Below are 24507 nucleotides of genomic sequence, written 5' to 3'. Positions count from 1 at the left end.
CTGTGGAACCCTATGGACTTCGTAGAAATAGAGATAACAAGGGTAAGTTCTCATATTTTTTCACTTCCAAGGGACTTTATACCGTAATATTATCTTTGGGGGAAAGGAAAACAAACCCCCATGTTTTGTAGTGCTCTTCTTATGTCTTATTTATGTCAGGGCGCAAGATATTAGGGCTCGTTTTGCTCTAGTTTTATTGTGCATGTTAGCATTTACTGAGTAGCTAAAAAGCCGCGGGTTCCATTCCTTCGCACTACATGATACTTCCCACTTGCAGCCAGTGTAAATGGTTGTAAATTGAACCGTGCATGTTTATGTTAAACTGTTCCAGTAATGGAACGCTGGAAACAACTGGGTAAGTCTCAGAATGCCTGGAGCATGAGGCTGGAGCTGGGATTGCCAGAACTCTTCTCCATGTCTGCATTACAACCCAATGGCTCATCCCTTCCACAGAAAGAAGAGAAAAGGTTGGCAGCTTCCCCTGCTCTGATCTGCTCACTGTAAAAACATATTGTTTTAGTATTTAGCAACCAAAGTCATTCTCATTCAAGTCTTAAGGTGCACACACACACAACGATTTTTTTGAACGATTATCGATAAACTATATAGTTTATCATTCAATCGTTGAAAAAATCGTTCACTTTCTGAGTTAAAACGATGAACGATTATCGTTCATGCGCGTTCACGTTTGTAGTTCAGTCAGACTGACCAACTCAACGATTTTCAGTAAGGGAATATGCAAAAATCGTTTGTAGTTCAAAAAAATCGTTCCTTACATTTAGTAAGTGAACGATTTTAGTAAACGATTTTCGTTCATTTTTCCCTTGAAAAAAATTAACGAAAATCGTTTACTAAAATCGTTCATTTACAAAATCGTTGTGTGTGTATGCAGCTTTTGTCATTGAAACAACCTGCAGATACTTTTATTTATTGTGTGAAAACCCACCCCTTAGTTCTTCCTCATTGTTGTATAGAGCAGATGGAAGCTCGCTTTTGGCGTTCATTAGATCTCCCCAAAATGGCAAAGATCTGATACACTACAGTAGCTGTAAATAAAAGCCAGCTGCTGATTGGACGCACAGCACTCTTCCTATAGACAGCCAGCTTTCACTTACATCCACTCTTTCTGTTCTCTACTGCTTTGGAGAGACCCAGAGATTGCTGAAGGTGAGAGAGATCCTGGCTATATGTATGTGCCCAATGATGGAGCGGCTGCCACCAAAATAATGTTCTATGGATTTAACACAGATATATCCTAAAAGGGGAAAAACGTTTTTTTTTTATTTGCTAAAACGGGTAGAGAAATAGTGACAGCTGTGGGGAACAGTTACCGTTTCCTATCTGCCAGTGCATGGATTAGTTCTGGGTTTTGCATTATAAACAATTGCACAAATACAAGCACTGATGCTCCACTGTTTGTCTGAATAGGTAAATGTAAGATTATGTCTGTCTGTGGGATTATCCCAAATCAGTCTCTAGATCTCTAGGGGGATTCCTGCACTTCTCCTTTATACATCAGGAACCCAGCACTGCTCTACAGGAGACACAACCATTAACTCTGTTCCTCTTCAAGCTGAATATCATTAGTATTTTATTGCTCACAAGCAGGGCCGAAACTAGGATTTTTGTCACCAGGGGCAAGACAGTAATTTGGCGCCCCCCATGTAATTCCCCCTGCAGTAGTGCCCATATTGTAATACCCCCATAGTAATGCCCATATGTTAATACCCCCATAGTAATGCCCCTGTAGTGCCCACCATACAGTAATGCCCCTGTAGTGCCCATGCTTTCATAGTAATGCCCCTGTAGTGCCCATGCTCTCATAGTAATGCCCCTGTATTGCCCATGCCCCATAGTAATATCCCTGTAGTGCCCTTACAGTAATGCCCCTGTAGTGCTCATGCCCCCACAGTAATGCCCCTGTAGTGCCCATGCCCCAATAGTAATGCCCCTGTAGTGCTCATGCCCCATTAGTAATGCCCCTTATTGCCTATGCCCCCATAGTAATGCCCCTGTGGTAATGCCCCTGCCCCCATAATAATGCCCCTGTAGTGCAGCTTATTAAAAAAAAAATACTTACCTTGAACCCCGCTCCTGCATCCAGCGTCGCGTCCGGTCCGCCGTCTGCTCCTTGGAACTATGGGGGAGATGTCATGACGTCTCCCCCATAGTGCCCGTGGGGAGAGCCGGAAGCTGGAGTTCGGGAGAGAACTCCAGGCTCCGGCTACACCGCGTCGCTGTAGAGAAGGAGCCGGGCGCCCGCTGGTAATAAATATTACCAGCGGATGTCCGGCTTGGAGCCTCTCTGCAGCGCCGGGCTGGAGGTCACTGGCACCAGGTACAGCGGCTCACCCGGTGCACGTGCACCTCCAGCCCCCCCCTAGTTGCGGCCCTGTCACAAGACCTTATGGATCATTGTCCCCGATGTTACTGATTACCATGTCTTAAGCACAAATTTACAACATTCTATCTGAACCGTTTCTGAAGCTGTTACATTAAAGTCATACAAGTGTGTTTTAATACTGTAATACCCCTTTTACACCAATGTCCCAGGTCTGACCCAGGATTTGCAGCACGGATCAGACTTGGGACAAACACCTTTCATATTGCGGCGCCGAACCGGGTTATTCCTGTGTCAGCGCCGGACCCGGGTCTTCTGCTGTTGCAGGAGATGATGTAATGTTCAAGCACCACTGAAACCGGACAATCAGGTAGCATGCGGCATGACCCGGGTCATCATAACCCAGGTTGCGCCGTTTACACTGCAGGTTTGGAACGACCCGTGGCCAAACCTGCAAGCCACTCGAGTTGGATCCCCGGGTCACTTTGCCCCGGGTTGAGCCGTTTTCACTGACAACAAGCCCGGGTTGATGCGCGTTCACGGCAGCGGGAGCGGCCATGGCCATCAAGTAAAGGGCTGGGACAGGGACCAGTCTGGGGGCACTATTTAAGTCTGGGGCACTGCATAAGGGACACTATTAAACCTGGGGGCACTGCATAAGGGGCCAGCCCGGGGGCACTGCACAAGGGACCAGTCTGGGGGCACTACATAGGGGCACTACTTCAGCCAGGGGGCAATGCATAAGGGCAAAGTTAAACTACAAGGGGCAATGCATAAAGGGCACTTTTGACTGAGAACCAGTGGGGGAGCAGCCTGAGACCTGTTGGGCTGGATTGGTAAGGGAGATACCCCTTTTCCCAGCGCGCGCATAATTGCGAAGGCCCCCACCCAGCTACTTTTAGATGCCACCCGGCTGGAGAAAATTTCTGGGGAGAACACTGAAATGGTTTCACACCCAAACCCTGATTGAAACCTCACTGCACTCAATTAAACAGAATTCCTCAGGGATGTTACTAGTTAACTAATAGTTTGAATTAATCTTTGAGCCTACAAAATACCTGCTGCCACCACTCTGTGAGAACAGATTAAAGCACATTATGAACACTGCTAAGTAGCTACTTATAAAAATGTACCTATGTGAAGTACAGTTTCAGTCTACAAAGCCCTAATGTGTTTTTATCTAATAGTACACAGGGAATTGGTATGACATACCGCCGGACTAAAGTCCGCGGATGTAATACCGACGCTGGAAGGCAGAAGAATGAAGATCCCGACAGAGTAAGTATTAAAGCTAACCCTCCCCCCCCCCCCCCCCTAACCCTCTCCTCCCCCCCAACCCTAAACCTTCCTTAGGGGTGCCTAAACCTATCCCCGCACCCTAAACCTAACTCTCCCCGCCCTGGAAGGTGCCTAACCCTAACCTCCCCCCGGGGGTGCCTGACCCTAACCCCCCCCTAGCCTAACCCTCTGGGGCGGGTACCAAGCCCTAAGTCCCCCTGGGAGCCCCTAAACCTAACCCCCCCCCCCCCCCCGCAGCTGTCTGCTCACGACGCCCGGCTTACCTTCGTTCGGTATGCCAGGCGTCAGGATTTTGACGTGGAGATAATGATAGGCGTCGGGATTTCGATGCCTATCATTAGTCCCATGCCGGGATTTCACATTAGGGAAGCCGGCGGTCGGCATTTCGACTGACGGTTTCCTGACCACATACCAAATACAGGTATTTTTGCAATCTATTAAAAATATGGATTTAAAAAATTGGGTTACAGGCTGGAGTTATACAGGTGATTTTCATTCTCTGGACGGGGTGTAGTAAGTATCGCGTCCGCAGGATGCGCAAAGAATCCCATAGGCTTCTATTGGGCGACACCATCTGAAGATGGCTATGCCCACCCGGTCGAAGCTCCGAAATGTATCGCATTCCTGATCTTGGCACATATGGAAAATGCGGGCAAATTGTGAAAACGTCAGTGTTCGTTTTTTTGCCCACATTTTCCTTTTAGTACATCTGTCATTAAGCATTCATAGACACAGCCATGGCTGCATCGTTATGCTAATGCCGCTACCAATTCTGAGACGCCCTCTTGCAGCTGCGCTAATCTTAAGAGATTCGTTATTTACAAAACAGAGTATTACCAGATCTCATGCCATTATTCTCATGGGAGCAGTCACCCAAAGAAAAACAAATAAACTTTTAGGGATCGTGGCACAGTACTTAGCATTGATGCATAAAAAGAATGGATATCCTGTCAGCTACAGTGGGACCGGGAATGATGTTTATGAACTAGAATAGCAATTCCGTGCATCAAAAATGGCCTAATCGCCCCCTGCAAAATATGTAAATTGCTTTGAATCTTATTGGCAGAGATTAGCTATTTAAATAAATATTTCCTTCCAGCAATCTCCTAAAACCTCTTACTTGTGCATTTCATTAAAATAGATTTAGAACTACAATGGTGTGATGCAATTCGACTAAGTTCAGACATTGGGAGATTGTAAAAGTGGATTTAAAGTGGCAATATTTTTAAAATTAAACCAGGGTGGTTTCTCCTTTAAATAAATTGCTGCTTTAAATCTCACAGCAAAATCGCCAAGAAACCTTGCATTGTTATAAACTTGTAACTGATTACTTTCCCCATTGTGTGATTGAAGGGAATTGCCGCTTTAGATAGCGCCTGAATTGTTGTTTTTTTTGTTTTTATCCGAGCGCATAGGAAACAATGAGTTAGAAAATGAGTGACCTCTGTTTGTCATTAAATATTGCCCGACGTGGCCAATATCCCTGTGACAAGACGGGCGATTGTTTCCTCTTATACTGACTTTATCTTTCTATTTACAGCGTGTGAGACATTGCTGCAGCCAGACAATTTAACCTGCAAACCATGTAAGTACATGCATCCCACTGATGCTTCTATAGACCCGGACTGCTGCTCTAGAACCGCTTTTACCGAACTCCTTTTCCCTCTCCCTCTGCAGACTGGAAACCAAAAAGCATTAACGTTACACAGCAAGGCGTTAACATGCAGGTGTCCTTTGACCATGCACCATACAACTTTGGGTTTAACGCATATTACGTGAACTATCGGATGAAACACGACGCCTCATTTAAACAGAAGATCTGCAGACAGGTACCTTTCGTTATTGCATAATATTTTATTACAATACAATTTCCTCTTCCAAATGTTTCCTCTATTTTTATGGTTTGTTTTCCTTCTCCACCCTTTGTGGCTGGAAGAGATAACCTGGCAGGCTCTCCTGAAGCAGGGCTTCCACCTTCTCTGCCGTGAGACAGTTAACCGGACAGAGCGGAAGTTGCTTGAAGTGGAACAGGGTTCTGGGCCCCCTGCCAAGGTCTTTCACTGCCTAAGTTATCACCACGGTCTTGTGTGTGTGTGTGTGTTGGATCTTGACGCTATTTGCACAGTTCTAAGGCATAGCTAGGACGTCTTCCAACCTGCGTCAGCAGCACATGAACCTCCTATGTCAGCCGTTGAGGCGGGTCCTAGAGTGAGGAGCGTTTATTGCTTGGAATTAATTTAGTGAACCCTAAGCGTTCTTTACGTCTTCCCCCCTCTCTATAATCCTATACCAAGTGCTGCCGATCCCAGTAGCTGAGAGCAGAAAGGGGCTGAGACAAAGGTGGAAGCTTCATCATGATGGGCAGGAATGTTCTCCTATCGCAGACCGTGCCATGCTGTTCCTTTAGCTTCCAATCTATTACTTTTTAACTGAATTCTTCATTAAGGGAATTCGCAAGGATGAGAAATAAACCACATATTTAGAGTCAGTGGGGTATAGTTACTAAAGTGCGGGAGGTTGCTAAGGGCAGCAACTCCCAATCAGATTCTAGAAGATAATAGCTCGAATCTGGTTGCTATGGGCAACAACTCCACTTCTAAAAACCTGCACTTTAGTAAATACACCCCAGTGTGTCTGTACTAATTGTACTGATGCTGCTTGCCCAAAAAAATGACTTTTGTGTAAGTTTAATTTGTATAGAGAAAGTTAATGACTTGTATCAGTGACACAAATATCAATGATTATAGGTGCAGAATTCAGACTACACAAACTGCCTCCTCCAGAACGTCTCTCCCGGGGATTACGTCATTGAGGTAAAATGTCTGATTTACAAGGTTTTATATTTTGAGTGTATGCTACAATTTTAAGCTGAGAACATACGTTGCAAGGCAAAACTAGGGTATTGGTGTCAGATGTGTTATTCAAACCAAAAATACAAGTTGCCTTACCTAAAGGAGATAATAAGATCTATAAACATTTTAGGAGACCACTTTTTTGTTTTATTTAGCTCCATGCATGGCCGACTTGCTATCTTTAATGCTGGGTACACACTGGGCGATAGATCTTTGGGCACATCGACGGGTGTGTACCAGCGATAGGTCTGTGAACGACGTAGTTCATAGACATATCTCATCGGATCTGCAGATATATTTGCACATCGTGCTGTGTCTACAGGCGATCAGCCGACTGCCCGTACACTTTCTGCAGAGGCCGCCGGTAATTGACATCACAACTGGGCGGGCTAATGTAAATGCATGCCCAGTTGTGACGTCGGGTGTGACACATTGGGCCAGCGATTGGTAAGTGTGTATGCACTTGCCAATCGTCAGATAGGACGACATGTCTCTGGGCGGCCAGCTCTTGATTACTGGAGCCATGCTCTGTCTCACACAGCTGATCACAGACACGTAGCCGACTATGAATTTGAATTTTATACAGTAGAGAGGTGAAGGATTTTTTACTATTGCTAATATTGGATACTACTGCTAATATTGGATGTTTGCATGGATTAAGGCCATCAGGTCACTGTCATTAGAAAAAGCACAAATAAGATCTGTTTCCTGAAACCAATAAATATGCCCATATATGTAAAGCTTGTCTCAGATGGGCTGATTTGGCCACACATTGGCAGCCATATCAGACAAAATCACTCACATGCTGACTGCTCGCACAGGCCTGTTATGCTCACTCTCCAGCTGCTTTTTTAACCAAAATTGAGAGGATTGTTATTGGAGATTGTGGTAGCCTATAGCTCATTTACCCAATATTGGCTGCAATAGGATATGACTGATTTCCTGATGCCTACAGCGATATCCCTTCCCTAGTAATGTAATAGGCTTCATTCCCATGGAGTAATATTATGTATTATTACCAGTTATTTAAATAGAGCGCACACATTCCGCAGCGCTGTACAGAGAGAATATTTGGCCATTCATATCAGTCCCTGCCCCAGTGGAGCTTACAATCTATATTCCCTATCACATGCTCATACACATACACACTAGGGTTAATTTTGATGGCAGCCAAATTAACCTACCAGTATATTTTTGGGGTGTGGGAGAAAACTGGAGTACCTGGAGGACACCCACGCAAGCACAGGGAGAATATACAAACTCCACACAGTTCAGACTGTCTGTACAGTGTATAAATGACAAATGGATAATTAGGGATTAGTACAGATTAAATAGTGAAATATTAAATATCCGATCATTATTTATGTCAGGATTATAAGTTATATATAGCCAGAATATTAACAAACTTACAGTGCAGATGAGAATGTTTACAGAACGTGAAATCTCAGTGTTGGCCTCTCTAGTCAAGATCTCCATGAGACAATACAACTGCACCTCCATGTAAACTTTCCCTCCTATGTTATTTATCTCTACAGCTTCTTGATGACACAAACACAACTCGGCGTTCCATGCACTACTCCCTAAAACCAGGCAAGTATCTGGAAACAGTACGGGCTACACCTTTATAGTGATGGGATTCTGTAGCTGGGTAATGACTCAACCTAAAATAAAACTACTCTGAACGCTCCATTTATGATAAACATGTATTAGTGTGATAATTATAAGTCACTGTGTTTTTCATCATCTCTTGTACGATATCGATCTTTGCATGGCCGACCGCTCTCGTGGTGATCTCTGATGAAAGCTCTATAATATAATGAAACGTGTTACTCTGACTATTTAAGAATGTGTAATTTACAAACGTGCATTTTAAGAAGTCTACAGCAATATACAATGCTTCTTATACTGCATTTTACTTCATGTCCTTTGGTTTTCGGGATAGGCTTTCACAGAAATATGACAGTATGCAGTAGCCAACTTCCAAAATATTTTCTGATTAGTCAGGATTGCTTGACTTATACTGTATTAGCTTGTCTCAGTTGTGTAACCCAGTCTCCCCCTCTCTGGCAGTGCATTCTCCTTGGGCCGGACCAATTCGCGCTATCGCTATCACGGTTCCTTTGGTTATCATATCTGCTTTTGCCACCCTCTTCACTGTAATGTGCCGGAAAAAACAGCAAGGTAAGTGTGCAAAAATGATAGATGTTAGTAATTAAGAAAAACAATATATTGTTCGCCAAGATTTAAATGTGCTGAACGTTTGCTCAGCCTATTCATTGGTTAGTGTTTTGCTTTGCACAAACCTTTAACTTGTACTAAATACATTGCTTTATTTGTAATACTTCCTTAGTGTTATTCACTAAGTCATTTATAATACTCTCCCTTGGATACTACATGATTCAGCACTGCCCTATTATTATTATTACATTTTATTTATAGGGCGCCACAAGTGGTCCACAGTGCTGTACATACAGTACAGGGTACAAAGAACATTACATTACAATACAGTAACCAACTTATAAACAGAGCACAAGTAACAATTAGCAACACAATTCTTCATACACAATACAGCTGGGAAGGTGAAGGCTGTCATAGAAGTGCTAGAGAAGAAGGCTTTGAGACGGTAGGGAGGAGGTCCCTGCTCCTAGGAGTTTACAATCTAGGGGTAGAGTTTACAATCTAGGGGCGGAGCTTACAATCTAGGGGTGGGGCTTACAATCTAGGAGCGGGGCTTACAATCTAGGGGCGGGGCTTACAATCTATGCATAGGACACCATTGTGTAAACAGAGCTGTTTGCGTCATATCCAATGGAAGTAAAAATAACTCTGCCTCAATTACTTTAATGTTAAGTTGAACAATACAGAACTTAAAAGTTGCAGGAGTGCATGTACATACCACTTGGGGGCTTTATTTACGAAGCAGGGGCTTTTGTAAGTCGCTGCTTCCTGGTGGGTTGCAGGTGAATATTTAAAATGGCACCCGCAGACAGAGTAACGTACGCCGCACCTTACACTGACTGCGGGTGCCGTTTAAAATTTTCACCTGCAACCTGCCACGAAGTAGCGACTTACAAAAGCTGCTGCTTCATAAATAAAGCCCCCAACACTTCAGGCATATGGAATATTTTACATAAATCAGTTTACTGTGTCAGAAAGAATAGTTTCTATTCCCAGGGTTGACAAAATCAGTTCATTTTTCTGTTTTTCTTTTTTTGTTTTCTTTTTTTTTCCTTTTATTTTTAACAATAAATAACCCAAATTCTTTATTTCAAAGACTTAGGAAAACGATGCTAGACTCTCCACTTCTCGTCACTGACTGACTGTATATTCTCATCCTGTAGAAAACATTTATTCCCACCTTGACGAGGAGAGTTCAGAGTCCTCCACGTACGCTGGAAGCATCCATGTTGAACGGCCTCGGCCACGCCCGAAAGTTTTCATTTGCTACTCGAACAAGGACTGCCAGAAACACATCAATGTGATCCAGTGCTTTGCCTATTTCCTGCAGGATTTCTGCGGGTGTGAAGTAAGTTATCAACCCTGGGCCTGGTGCACGCCAGTCAGACGAAGATGCGAGCATCCATTCCTGGGGATGCAGCCTATTAATTTACTAGGACTAAAGCCATTACTGGAGGCATCAGTAGAGCAGTGAGGTCTCATTGCAGCCAATATTGGGAACCTGAGCGGGTCTTTGCCCCTATCCATCTGCTTGTGAACGTATAATCACTATCGGCGCATATATGTGCATCCGCCCTCTGCACGGTGGTAAGGGGTCCATCTGATCTCTGTGTACGGTCACCTATGAATGGTCCGTAGCTCCACCTATGCGGCCTCAGATGCCGCCCAGTTACACTCACTGAGTCACAAGTGGAAACGCCTGTATTTGCTCAGAGCTGCATATGTTTAGCTCAGACACAAGCACAGTGCAAGAAATGGCAAGATCCGTCCACAAAACTGACTTACTAGTATCTCTTCATCGGCTCCTCTGTGTTTAAGATGTGGTACTTCTGATCTGTGCTTTGCCCATGAAAATAGCCTGTACGGTAGTAATGTGGGACATTGAGGACAAAATGTATCTCAATTCCAAGTACAGCTTTTTTTTCAATTAATATTTAATGTTTTTTTTGTGTTACTAATAAGGGCATATGCATCAAAAATCAACTTTTGAAATTTGAAATCCGCATCAGAAGTGTAAAGCTGCATACACACACAACGATTTAGTAAGTGAACGATTTTAGTAAACTATTTTCGTTCATATTTTCAAGGGAAAAATGAACGAAAAACGTTTACTAAAATCGTTCATTTACTAAATGTAATGAACGATTTTTTTGAACTACAAACGATTTTTGCATATTCCCTTACTGAAAATCGTTGAGTTGGTCAGTCTGACTGAACTACAAACTTGAACGCGCATGAACGATAATCGTTCATCATTTTAACGCAGAAAGTAAACGATTTTTTGAACGATAAAAGATATAGTTATCGATTGTTCAAAAAATCGTTGTGTGTGTATGCACCTTGTTGAATGCATTTAATCGTGTACCTCCTTCTTGCAGGCTCTGGGGGAGATTTATCAAAACTTGGAGAGAGATAAAATACCAACCAATCAGCTTCTAACTGCCATTTTTCAAACATAGGGCTCTAAATACCAGCGGCATATTTAGTTTATCGCAGTAATACAAACAAATAAGTCAATAGTATACATCATTACGTACCCCTGTGGCGAGGTGCAGCCTCCTTGTCCTCGTCGGCGGGGTCCTCCACTCACCATTGCTGCCAGCGACGGGCTCCTGTGTAATGCGCATGCATGATTGTCTGTCTGTGCATGACTGATTACCCCGGCAGGGACCCGGTAGTGCCTGGAAGGTTTCACTGAAGTCAGAAGGCTGCTGCAGGGTCCCCTTTGCCGGCAACGGAGACCGCATCGCATTCGCCATCTAAAGACATTGAAAGCATAACATAACCCATTTACTGAGTGCTTAAGGGTTTATGCATTGTTGATAAATGGGGCCCATAGCCTGTAAAAGTGACAGGAGCAGATTTATTGGTACTTTATCTCTCTACAAGATAAATCTCCCTGAGTAGCTAAAGAACTGGGGCACCGTCTTGCTGCCATTGGAGCTGCTGGCTGTTTACGTGCTCAGAGCCAGCAAGAGGAAAGAACATTCTAAAATGAAACAGCTGATTAGTAAAGATCTTCACTTGTCACCCAGACTTTAGAGATAACTGGTATATTTACTAAACTTTGAAAAACTGCAGATTGTCTGTCTGCATTTTTACCGGCAGAATTTTAAATGAAAAAACTAGTAGATGCAAAACCAGATGTGCTTTGCATTTAATAATATTGCTATTTTAAATTCTGTTGGCAAAAAGTCCGACTATCGGCGACTTTGAAAAGCTGCCGTTTAGTAAATATAACCTATCAACTGTTTTTAGGTGATGTTCTTGTCTAAGGTTGAAATAAAAATGAGTTATCTCTTTTTCAGTAGGTTATATTAGACCTTACAATTCTTACATGAACAACTAGATGTCAGAGACCATTTAGATTTCAATTGTATAGTATGGTTGTTTACTTATGCGTGTCAAGAGTGCCCCCTTGTGGCCTCTTACTGCTGCTGCCTTTTTAAATAGATCTCTAATTATTTCCAGTCGCACCATAAACGGTGATAGCTCTACACTGTTTTATATTTTTACTTGTAATCTTCGTGACTACAGCAGATTGATCCCTAGTAATGCATTCAATATACACCCCAGTTATCTTTACATATTTCAATGATTCTGAACCTTTTGTATCTCCTTTTTAAGGTTTCTCTGGACTTGTGGGAAAACTTGAAGATTTGTAAGGAGGGCCAGCGGGAGTGGCTGAAACAGAAGATGAAAGACTCCCATTACATCATTGTTGTGTGTTCCAAGGGGCTGAAGTATTTTGTGGACAAGAAGAAGAGAAAGCATAAAGGATCCAGCACAGAGTCTGGGAAAGGAGAGATCTTTGCCAGCGCCATGTCCATGATCACTGAGAAACTAAGCAAAGTCAAGGACAGCACAGAGGACTTCAGCAAATTCATCACCGTTTACTTTGATTACTCCAGTGAAAATGACATCCCTGGGGTTCTAGATGTGACGAAGAAATACAAACTTATGGATCACCTCCCCCAGCTCTACCACCACCTGTACTCCAAGGAGCTTAGTCTGCAGGACCACGATCAGTATCCAACCAACATTAGCAAGCGCAATTACTTTCGGAGCAAAGCCGGGCGCGCTCTGTATGTCGCCATCTGTAACATGCACCAGTATATTGACCAGGAACCAGACTGGTTTGAGAAGGAACATGTTCTGTCCCACTCTCCAACGCTCCATTACCAGGAACCCGTGATGGAAAAGTTTGACTCCGGGTTGGTCCTAAACGATGTCACCGTGAAGCAGGTAACGGAAAACGATAGCACTGTGACAGCAGATGTCGTGGCCTCAGCGGACCGTCATTCACTCACACAAAACAATGACCCTGGCGATGAGACGGAAACACGGAACACAGAGTGCCACGCTCTCCCGCCAGTGCTGCATTCTGTAAAGGTTGTCAACCAGGCGGACATGCCTCGGGACTCTGGGATATATGACTCTTCTGTTCCATCGTCTGAGCTGTCATTACCATTAATGGATGGACTATTGACTGACCAAGTAGAGACTTCATCTATTGCAGAGAGCGTCTCTTCATCCTCAGGGCTAGGTATGACACACTCATTATTCTGATGCTTTTGTTCCACCTTAGAAGCCCAGGCAAATGCATTCGATCAGCCCAACCAGGGATTCATTCCCCTGGCCTCCTGTGAAGAGACGCCCTGTTTTTGAGACCTGACAGCAGAGCTAGTGTTCTAAAATACGTATCGTAGGACTGCTAAGCCTCACCACTGGTAACACATACATATTAACCCTTTGCAAAAGTATTCACACCCTTGACTAATTCTCTGGTTTTATACTATTTTCTCTTGTGCTCCTTTTTATCTCACAGCGCTGACATTTTGCATTAAAGACTTTGTGTAACATTGTTTTATGTTAGAACTTCAGAAAAAACAGCAGTGTTTGTATAATTATTTAATACCCACAGTAAAATTTTGTAGAGCCACCTTTAACAGGGATAACTGCATTGTCTTTTGAGGTAAGTGTGTAACCGCTTGGCACACTGGATTTGCTGCATGTTGTTCAGGGTAGTCAGGTAATGGGCAGATTTAGAGATGACAGAATTTCACACAAGCGGCTGTGAAATTCTGTCCATCTCAAATGCAGCAGGAGGTGTCTGTAGGAAACAGACACCTCCTTGTTGCATCTGCGATCCCAATACTGCCACCAAGGTCGCAGCCTGTGATCACCATCGCAAACGATGGTCGTGATGGCTGCTCCTGTGGCCAGGCTGCGGTAGCTGAAGCATACCACTGCCTGGCCGGGTCCTGGCAGCTGCAAGGCCAGGAAATCTGCATCCACCGATGCAGACCCTGGCCTCATCCCTCCTGGAAAGCAGCAACATGCCCACGTTTCTGGGAACGGTGGCCAGCCACTCCCCTGCTCCGCCCCCCAATCGTAGCAGCATGTCAATCATGCTTTTCAGTTTGACCAAACAAAATTCTATTTTAGTCTCCTCTGACCACAAAAAAAAACTTTTCCCACTTCAACAGTGGGTTGTTACATATGCTCTTTAGCACTTTCAGACGCACTTTTAAATGGTTCATTTTGAGTGACTGCACATTTGGGCCACCCTCCCCTACAGGCCAAGGTTAATATTATTGAATGGCACAGCTTTACTTCAGTCACAAATACTGACCTCTGATCTCCTTCATAGTGTGTATTGGCCCTATCTCTACGGCTTCTCTCACAAGTCTCCTTGGAGGTAGGTAGGACCTTTTCTGGGCAGCGTGTTGTCATTTGATGTAGCTTCCACTCCCTGATAATTGAACCAAAATGGATTACTGTAAAGCTGGGTACACACTGAACGATATTTTGAACAATTCGTCCGATTCCAACGCATCGGAACGACAAATCGTCCAGTGTGTACGCTCTATCACGATGCTGACGCGCGCTCCCGTGGGTCATTGGTCGCATCTTCAGATCTTTTGTACATGAAGATCTTTTGATCTGTCAATCCCGTTAACGATTCCCCTCAGATCGTGCAGTGTGCACGCACTACTGAACGATCAGGTGATATGGTTACATTATATAGTTAACGATCTAACCACCAAACGATGCAAAATAAATTGTTTGGTCGTTTTTATGATTGCACAGTGTGTATGCACTAGATTGTTTGTCCGGGAGTTCAAGGGAAATTGTTGACGACATTGCTTGAAAGTCGTCTAATGTGTACCCAGCGTAACAGCCAAACAACTGGATATTGACTTGTACCCGTTTCCTAATTAATGACGTTGTATTACTTTATATCTAACTACTCCGGGATGCTCTTTAATTGCCATTTTCCCAGCTGCCCTGCATATAAAAACCTGAATATGGATCCCTTAGTTGTGGGGTGTCCATGCAAGTGTCCTCCTTTTGACCATTGTTTTTCACCAAAGCCTCCAAAACACAGGGAGTAGATATTGTGCAAACATCATATTTTACTTTTATCTTCAACTTAAACCAATGTTACAATAAAATAAGACTGATTTTGAATTTCAGTGCTGTGAAATAAAAACCGTAGAGTGAGAGAACTGGGCATGGGTGTGAATACATGTAAGACACTGTATGTGGCATGTCAGAAGATATGATCGGTAAGGGAGGCTGTAGTCTTATAAGGTATGTCTATTGAATGACAATGTAGTCGGCAAGACAGTGATCATCGTTAGGATAATGGAACAAATGCCTGGATGAAGCTGATATTGGATTCCTAGAACTTCAAATATTATGACATAGGAACTTTTTGATATATAATTTGGGAATTTTACAATGTTTGTTTTCACAGGGAAATTTTGAATCGTAATAGGGGTAAGTTTACTAATGTTTTTAAAACAGACCAGTGGTGGCATTGCCCATAGCAACCAGATTCTGGATCTCATTTTCTAGGATGCAATAGAGAAATGTTGGCGATAATCTGAATGGTTGCTATGGGTAACACCTCCACTTTTCATTTTTGGAAGCTTTAGTAAATCTACCCCTTAGCCTTTTAATAGATGTTTCATCCTGATTAACACTTGTAGCAATAGAGTGTTTGTTCCAAGACTATATAATATATAGCACCAGTTACAGATGATGGAATCGCATTCTGCTGACCCAGAGGCATTGGCCCCTATTTAGCTACGAAGCATAACCCCTTTAGCGCTCGCCACCCTTTGTGGCTTTAACAAACAGCGGTAATCTAAGATTACCGCTGTTTGTCAAGCATCGCTCTCGCCATCATTGCGAAGCCTTCCAGGCACTGCCGAGTGTGCATTACACCGAGCCCCGTCGCTGGCAGCGTGTCACAGTGATACAAATTAACGGGAAATTCCGCCGCTATTTGCCTTCCTTGTTATGGGCCATAATTTCATCTTATTCACATCTCTTCTGTAAATGATGCATTAGGGTTACAGATAGTAACCGCTGATAGTGTGCGCTAATGCCAGGGACGTGTGAGAGTAGCATACATGTTATTCTGGAGGTACTATTTGCTTTTCCTTTAGGCCTAGTCATGGATCCAGCGTTCAGCTTAATGAACTACTGCTCAATTGCTGCAGCTTAATTGAGGGTCTTTGGAAGCTTGTGTAAGTTTGTGGTATAACCTGGTGTGAATCCAGATACAACGCAGATGAACTCATTTATGAATTTAGGAATCTATAGTCCTGGCAGCTTCTCCAGCATACTTTATGGGGCTGATGATTTGAATGCAAGTTGGCCATAATTGCACCTGCATTACGTGCTTGTAAAATAAATGTGGATAAATGTCCATATATTGAGTTGTACCATCTGTGACCAGACCGCCCCATATATACACTTTGTTTCCTAGCCATCGTCATTATTAGGCACACTTACACCAGCCTTATCCTTGGTGCAAAGTGACAATGGCTGTAAATAAGCATACACACAACATACCCTTGCTAAACTTGGCCTATGTGCAAATGCAACGTTACCACCCTGTTACGCCCCCAAGTTATACGAGACTGCATCCCCCATAGTGGGGGTTTGTTACTTTAGGTTCCAGAGCACCCGCTGTCCGCAAAAGTGACATGCATTTATCTCAGCCATATGTAATAATTGTTTTGCAAACAGCAGATTACATGACCAAGGAATTATGACTGAATGTGCAGCAAAGGCTAGAAGTCGTACAGTCATCATCCAGATCTGTCCAGAGCAAAGGTTCCCACCCTCAGCCCTCAAGTCATCTTAACAGGTCAATGTTTGAGGATTTCTGCCCATGGAAGCAGTTGGGATAATTACCGATTTAGCAAAATAGCTGAACTCACCTGTGTATGATTATAGAAATGCACAAAACATGACCTGTTCGTGGTACTTGAGGTCTGGAGTTGAGATCCCCTGGTTTTGAGAGCTGTTCTAGGAGATATTTTAATCATTTGTTTTCCTTTTGCAGGGGAGGAGGAGCCGACTGTGCCAAAATCTGTTGTATACAGTGTGTGTAAAGCTGATCTTCATTGCCACATTCATCCCGATGAGCTTCAAACAATTGCACCTTTGTAGTTTATTGGTTAACCCATGCTGTGCCAAAGGAGGGGCTAGCCCCGCTGGCGGTGAAGGAGTTAATATGCATTGCCACTTTAACAAACAGGTATTGTGAATAGTCACCAGATCACTGCGGACCCTGAACCTACTTGAATATATGAGACCTATAAAATCTGCCTCCCCTTTCCTACCCGAGTCTGGGACCTCGGGGCCAGTGAACAAGGAAGAAACAAATTGGGACTTAAATAATAAACTTTATGCCAAGACGTTGGGTGTTTCACAGATTTGTCCAGGGCCAGACGTTGGATTCCAATGTGGTAAATTTTGTTGACAGTTATTTTATTTTTGTTGAAGTGGGATGCACAGAGGGGTCCTGCTGCTTTAGTTTGAGCCAAAAACCTTTCTTTGCACCAGGCTGAAAAAACAAGAAGCCATTCTGGCCCTGAAACACTCCCACAGTCTAAAGTTTTCAAGCTCTTGGGTTTGAAGTGATATGTAATCCATAATTGAAAAACAATCGCAAAAAATGGAAGCACCTTGAGGACGGCCAGAAGAGCAACTGTAGTCATAGTGACCATTAATGGACAAGTAGACCTCATCCATATGGTGTATCACATGTTTGTATACTGGAGTGTAAACATGCTATGGGGCCATTATTGGTGTGTGTTTGCACCATTGGGGGCACAAGTCACGATACTGAGTTTCTTTATGCTGAGACGCTGCTGTTACCGATCCTAGGCTGCGGTCTGATGGGGGTTGTATTCTGCCTTGTTCTTACATTACAAAAGAAACCAAACCCACAAGCACCAGGAAATTTAAAAATAGACCTAAATATGGTAAAATCCTTTTTGATTTTATCCACAGTGCATTGAGCCTATTAAATCGTATGTGCTGGAACCATACCAACATTTTTGTTTTTTAAACGCTACGACGAAAATGCCATATAAGCTGGTGACACGAGGTTGGTCCTGACTTAGCAACATGACCACTCTCCAATTCGGTCACACACGTGGGTGGCCAATATGGACAGAACTGACTAGTTGGCAGCAAGATAAAGGTGGTCTGGTGGTCTCCGCTTGTGTATGGTCATCTTCATACCAGTCACTGAGTGGTCTTCTCCTGACTTCATTTATGAGCATGCAGGAAAATGAGCCAATCTATTCTGATAAAATAATGACTTAGCATCATGTTCATTTTGGAGTCAGATTTGGTGAGAATGTGCCCATTTGTAGATAACTGTGTGTGCCCCGGCATGCTAGTCGTATTGGATGCTATGGGTTACAGTCACTTTACAATGCACATTTCTTATTAAGTAAGAACCCCATGTTTGACTGCTGCTGCCTCCAGAAACTATGTGGTGCAATGTATGTGCTACATTGGCTCTTTATATTTATTCAACGATCCTACATTTGTTACAAATCCATTAGAGAAGTACCATGACCGAGGCATGCCAGAACATTGACTGAGAAAATTTGTGACTTCAATTGCAAAAATAGGTGATCACTATGTCTTTCCCGCAAACATTCTTTAAACCTAATGGCAAAGCTAAAATGTCTCCTAATAGTTTGACAGCTAGGAACTATTATGTACTAAGCCTTGGACAGAGAGAAAGTACCAACCAATCAGCTCCTAACTCATTTTTCAAACTCAGGGCCTGAGTCAGAGCTGGACGCTCTGACGAGAGCGCTCGCTCTGAATCAGGGCCCTCCTACCTAAAAATGGAGCGGCCTCCTGGCTGCTCGCATAGCTGTGGGTGACCACCCACAGCTTATGCGAGCGGCCAAAAAGATGGTCGCGATGGTCATGACCATCGGGCTTGCGATGAGACCCTGCGGTAGGGTCCCGCTACCGCAAGCCCAGGAGTGCTTTTGGCTCTATCAGAGCCAAAATCACTCCCACTGACATCACTAGTGATGTCAGTGGGGCCGGACCCAGACGGTAGGCGTTCCCATGGGAGCGCCTCCGTCTGGGCAGCAACGCCCCCGGCACGCCCACCAAAGGGGGCGTGCTGTCACTCACCATCGACAGCAGGCCCCCTTTGGTGCGAGACCCATAGTGACAGCTTGGCTGTCACTATGCGGGTCTTGTGCATGCGCACGACGGAGCTCCCTCCGTCATGCGCATTAGGGCACCATCGACCCGCTTGCGAGCGCTCAGCGCTCGCGAGCGGGTCTGAATTAGGTCCTCAGCTTGTAATGTGACAGGAGCTGATTGGTTGGTACCTTATCTCTGTCCACTTTATCTCTCTTCAAGGTTTAAGGCACACATCCACTAGACGACAGGCAAAAGCCTGCGCGATTACGACATTGTAATCATGCAGTCGTTTGTCAGTCTGTGATGTGCCTACACTGAATGAGCAGTCGTTCAGTGAAGGCACAATCAATCATCTGCAAACATGCTGAATCTGACAATGTCGTCATGTTGTACAACATATTTGTGTAGTGATAGATGTCTAAACGACCAGCGGGAGCACTCATCGCTGGTCGTTTTAGACTTTTTTTTTTTTTTTTTACACAATCTGCAAACTATTATCGAACGATTATCTAACTATATAGTTATCGTTCAATTGCTCAATTTAATCGTCTAAGGATGTGTGCCTTTAGTATATAGGGCCAGATGTATTAATCTCTGGAAAGTAATAAAGTGGAGATTGATAAATGACCAGCCATTTCTAATGTTGCATACACACGGTCAGATGAACGATTTTTATCAACGATTGAACGATTTCAGGCGGTATTAAAATAAATGAAATCTGACTGCAAACACACCAGATGTCAGATATCGTTATCTGACATTTGGGAACGCACATCGTTCCTCGTTGCAGGCTCACATGTCAGATTTTCTTTCAGATATGAACGATTTTTAAAATAGTTATCGTTCATATCTCACAAAATTTGACCGTGTGTATGCACCATTATGGTGCGTACACGCGGTACGACTTCTAAGAGCGATTTAAACGATATCGTTCACTTTATGGCAGTCACCAACTTGGATGATTTTGTAAAGATTTGCCTGTAAAAAGATAGCTTCACTGAAATATCCATCATAGATATCTATCAGTGTGTACAACCAAAATCGTTTGACTTGCACTACAGAAAGTTGGAGGGAAATCTTATCAACGATATTTATGGGCACGTTTCTATTCAACGCGATGTAAATAGCGCCGGGAGTGAGCTCCCGGAGCTATTCAATACACCGCGCTGCCAAGTCCGACTAATGATTTCTTCTCTCATCCCTCCGGGGATGAGAGCAGAGATCCGACAAAAGTCCCGGCGCGAGGTTGTTTTCTGCCCTTCGCGCCTGGAAAATAGCCTCGCGCCGGGAAGTTAGGTCGGGCAATGCCCGTTATCGCGCCTAAACACCCTGTTTAAGGCGCGAGAACAAGCCTTCCCCGACCTAACATCGCGATGAATAGAATCGTGCCCTATGGTTGTTAAAGTTGTACCGTCTGTATGCACCATTAGACTCACACAAGGCTATTGAAACACCTGGATATAGTACTATAGCAGTCTGCAACCTATGCTCTGCTGTTTCTGAACTGTGAGCCCATACCGTAAGGCTCAGTTGTATCACAAATAAAATTTCCTAAGACAACTCATGGAATGTTTGTAAATATAATTTATAAAACCTCTGTTCTTGTAGACTACCCCTTAATAATTGAAACAATTTGTAATACTATTGCAGCAACAATAAGTTCTCCTAGATCAAAAATAAAATTAAGTATGATAGTGATTTATATCATTCACAAATATATTCGTTCGTATCCTTTCTAAATGTAATTATTTGAGTAAAGATTAATTTATATAAGTGCACTGCTCTGTACTAATAGTATAAGCAGCCATTGTCTCATCTGAATAATAGTCATGATGACGCAACCAATCAGGACACTGGGAATAGGTGTCATCCGTTTCCCATTATATGGAAGCAGGTAATCGATGCCCTTTCAGATGACCAAATTTCAACTAAAATAGAAGTATAAACATAGGAGTTTCCTAAAGGTAATATGCATCTCACCATAACAACTAAAATATACTACAAAATAGGATATTTCCCCAATAATGTCCAAAGCTGTTTCAAGACACACTCATATGTTTGTGGACTCTATACTCTCTTGGATTGAAATGACAATGTTTCCTACACAAGATGGTAACGCATTTTACAAATACAGTTATGGTTTGTGATTTTAAGAAAATGAGATTGGTTCAGTCTAGAAATTTGTATTTCAATGCATCTCTCCTGCCCCCTAGTGCTTATGCTAGGAATGAAATGTAGCCTTGCATATGAGGGTAAGTATTATAACCCATGTATAGTGTACTTCTTACCTAAACACAGTGGAGATCACTTATGAAGCCTCTGTTGCGTATTGATTTCCGTCATGGGACAGTGGGTTTACAGATCAAGCTGGTGGTATTTGTGAGAAAAGAGAAACTTGCAGAGATGGGTGTAGTGACTGCGTCCCTAGCATAGTAAGGATTATGCCCATCAATCCATCTTATTTTACACAGTGAAGAAACGATATTTACTTTTCCAAAGCGAGATTATTGCATGTCCTTGCCATGTAGATGTGCTCTGCATCATTTCTGCTGCATAAAAGGAATTCCGTCTTTCACCAGCTCAGAGACGCATGTAATTAAAAAAGACCCAATATCTTCTCACTCATGATATAATTATTAGCTCTAAAGGAGCTCAAATCGAACAGCATTTTAGGAGTAGAATGTAAACCGTTCTTTTATTGAAACGGGTGGTGCTTATGTGCTAGGAGGGTGGATTCATGATCTTACGTCTACAGTTTTGCTGAGGATTTTCTGCCTCTACACGTCTAGGTTGCAGAGGTGCCTGTCAACATGGCTGAGTGCTTCATGATACAGTGACCATTAACAGGCTGAATATTTATTCAAACCACAAAATGGCTGCCTCAACTGTATTCAGGTGGCAGCTGAGATACCCTTTAAAGACATAAGTGAATGTTTATGAGCTATTTTATACTGTCTTCCTAGATCACAGGAGATTATGTGTAATGTGTTCTCTATTAGATCTACAGAAATTGCTGTTCATTACTTCATTGGATGCAGAACTGCAAGTCCCAGCCTTTAGCTGAAAGATTATACAGGTATTTGTAGTTCCACAGGTTGTCTATTGTTTTATAACTGGCTAAGGCTACTTTTGGCTCTTTATCTGTTTTCAAACCATCTCCCCCAGAATGGTTTGCTTAATATCAGTAACTGACAATCTTTCTGGATTAACTACTGGTTCTGTCCGTCAGAAGGTGGGATGTCAATTACCACTTAATTGTTGAATTTGCACACAATTCCTGAATCAATATCCATCAGTAATGAATATTACAGTATGTCTAGTGGGTGACTTCAGTTCCTGTTGGAAGGTGTGAGACTTCGTTCACACCTGACCGCTGTTGTTGCCGCTAATGCCTGAAAACAATGGGCTTGTTGCCACAATTAAAATCACCATGACCTATATTGTATGCCTTAAGGTGTGCTGTCATTGCAATAGTTTGTATTAGGAAGGGTATAAAGAAGATGGAGAAACGCATATAAAGCACATTTGTGTTCACGCATTTCACACATTTTCTGAGGGAATATGTCTGAACCCTATCTGTTTCTTTGTTGTTTTTTGTATTTCTTTAACTTTGTAAATATTGTAGCTCTATTAAACAAGCTGTTGCTGGTTGTGAAATGTACATTTATTTTATAAATTAGATTTTTTTAATATTAACATACCAGATACAATGTTCTAAGCCATGGTACCTTTTTATATTGTATAATAAACAGACATTTTTCATAATTTTGTTCAGCAATCATTTCTGGTAACTGATGACCAATGCATCTTACATATCTGTTACTGACGCTGACCATTCAGTTACTATGAATATATATTTTTATTAACTTATAAATGTAACTCATTGATTATTTTAAAGGATATATGGGCACCTAGTAATCTCTGGACAATTGTTGTTGCTCAGGCAGGGTTGCATAAAATCGGATTTAAAAAAAAAAAATCAAAAATTGATTTTTTTGATTTAAATCTGATTTTTTTTTCTATTTAAATAGTATTTTTAATTTGAAAAAAAATATTCCGTAAAAGTTTTAAATTTGTAAACGTTTATTTAAAAAAAAAAATTATAAAAAAATCCTATTTAAATCAAATGAATCTGTTTTTTTATATTTATTTTTATCCAAATGTATGCAACCCTCAGGTAATGGCAGCCTTTTATGTTTGTTGTCAGAGCCACAGCACTGTCTGGGTGTGAGGTGGTGTTGCCTCAATCCTCAGCATCAGACATGGAGATAATACTTTGTTTTTGGCACTTCTTAGGTGACATATTTAATAAATTTGACTAATGTAATTTCAATACTTTTCCTGTAGTTTGGTGTATACCAGAGCAGTACATTCTCCTAGCAGGCTATGGGGCTTATGGGGCTCCCGTATTTTTAAAGTGGCAATCATTTTATAGGCAAAACCATGCTGGTTTTGTTTTTAAATTGATTGCTGCTTTAAAAATATGGGAAGAATCGCAGAAGTTCCAGCAGCAGCACTAGATCACTCCCTATTACATAAGCCACAATGATTTTTCATTTTTAAGGAGAGGTTTTATATTTATTATTATCTCGTATTTATACAGCACCAACATATTACACAGTGATTTAAAATTGGAGGATGCATATTCGTTCACATAAGTCCCTGTCCCAGTGGGGCTTGCAATCTAATTTCCCTTTCACAGACATACACTAGGAGAACTAATTTAGCAATTAGTTAATGAACGTATATAGATAATTACCTAATAACCAAAGTTGGTGTATTGCACTTTACATTTTAGGAAAAACTTGGGGGCGTGTTCATTCTTAGTCATGTGCCTTTGCGTTGTCCAATTGCACACATCCCTGAGACTTATTGTCCTGCGCACCTCGGTGTTAGTGTTTGCGAGATGCCGGCAGTCTGACCATCCTGATGGCACTTTGTGGACATCTCTGAGAATTGAACTCCACCATTTAATGTTTTGGCTGTCCTCCATTTATCTAGTGTGAGTCTGACAATGAAATGGTTATTCTGTATGAGGCTTGTTACATTCTCAGCCTAATTTCTATTGTAACATGATAGTTACTCTGGCTCTAAAAACTAATTTCCCCCCCCCCATTCTAATTCCATCCTGTTCTGGGATTTTTCTGTTTCCAAGGAACAGTTTCAGTTTGTAACTTGATCAGCAAAATTACCTGTTTAATAAAGTAATTTTGGATTTGATATTGTAGCTTAAAGGAAAATTTAATGTAACTGACACTTCGAGACAAAAATGTGTGGCTCTGGATGAAGGATCAGGGTTATCCAGGTGTTCTGGATGCTGAAAGATGAAGTGTGTACGGCAGGTTCTTG

At 42.5% G+C, this 24507-nt stretch overlaps 1 protein-coding gene across 4 annotated transcripts in view; it reads left to right on the top strand.

The window, feature by feature from the left end:
* The window catches only part of IL17RD (interleukin 17 receptor D), a 102788-nt gene extending 79884 nt beyond the window's left edge, over nucleotides 1–22904 (top strand). For 3 of the 4 annotated variants that reach the window (XM_088472675.1, XM_088472677.1, XM_088472678.1), the window contains 8 exons: nucleotides 5181–5225; nucleotides 5318–5469; nucleotides 6388–6453; nucleotides 8028–8082; nucleotides 8563–8673; nucleotides 9834–10018; nucleotides 12298–13216; nucleotides 17036–22904. In XM_088472675.1, the coding sequence (XP_088328801.1) occupies nucleotides 5181–5225; nucleotides 5318–5469; nucleotides 6388–6453; nucleotides 8028–8082; nucleotides 8563–8673; nucleotides 9834–10018; nucleotides 12298–13216; nucleotides 17036–17142 (1640 nt within the window). In that variant the 3' untranslated portion in view covers nucleotides 17143–22904. Of the gene's footprint in view, nucleotides 1–5180; nucleotides 5226–5317; nucleotides 5470–6387; nucleotides 6454–8027; nucleotides 8083–8562; nucleotides 8674–9833; nucleotides 10019–12297; nucleotides 13334–17035 lie in introns of those variants that run through there. The other variant, XM_088472676.1, reaches the window with a different exon arrangement.
* Nucleotides 22905–24507: the final 1603 nt, after the last annotated feature.

This window comes from Taudactylus pleione, unplaced genomic scaffold, assembly GCF_031769625.1.
Source record: "Taudactylus pleione unplaced genomic scaffold, aTauple2 ptg000128l, whole genome shotgun sequence".
Classification (NCBI taxonomy): Eukaryota; Metazoa; Chordata; class Amphibia; order Anura; family Myobatrachidae; genus Taudactylus; species Taudactylus pleione.
Note: the sequence above shows the minus strand (reverse complement) of the source record. Positions and strands in the feature narration are given on the sequence as shown.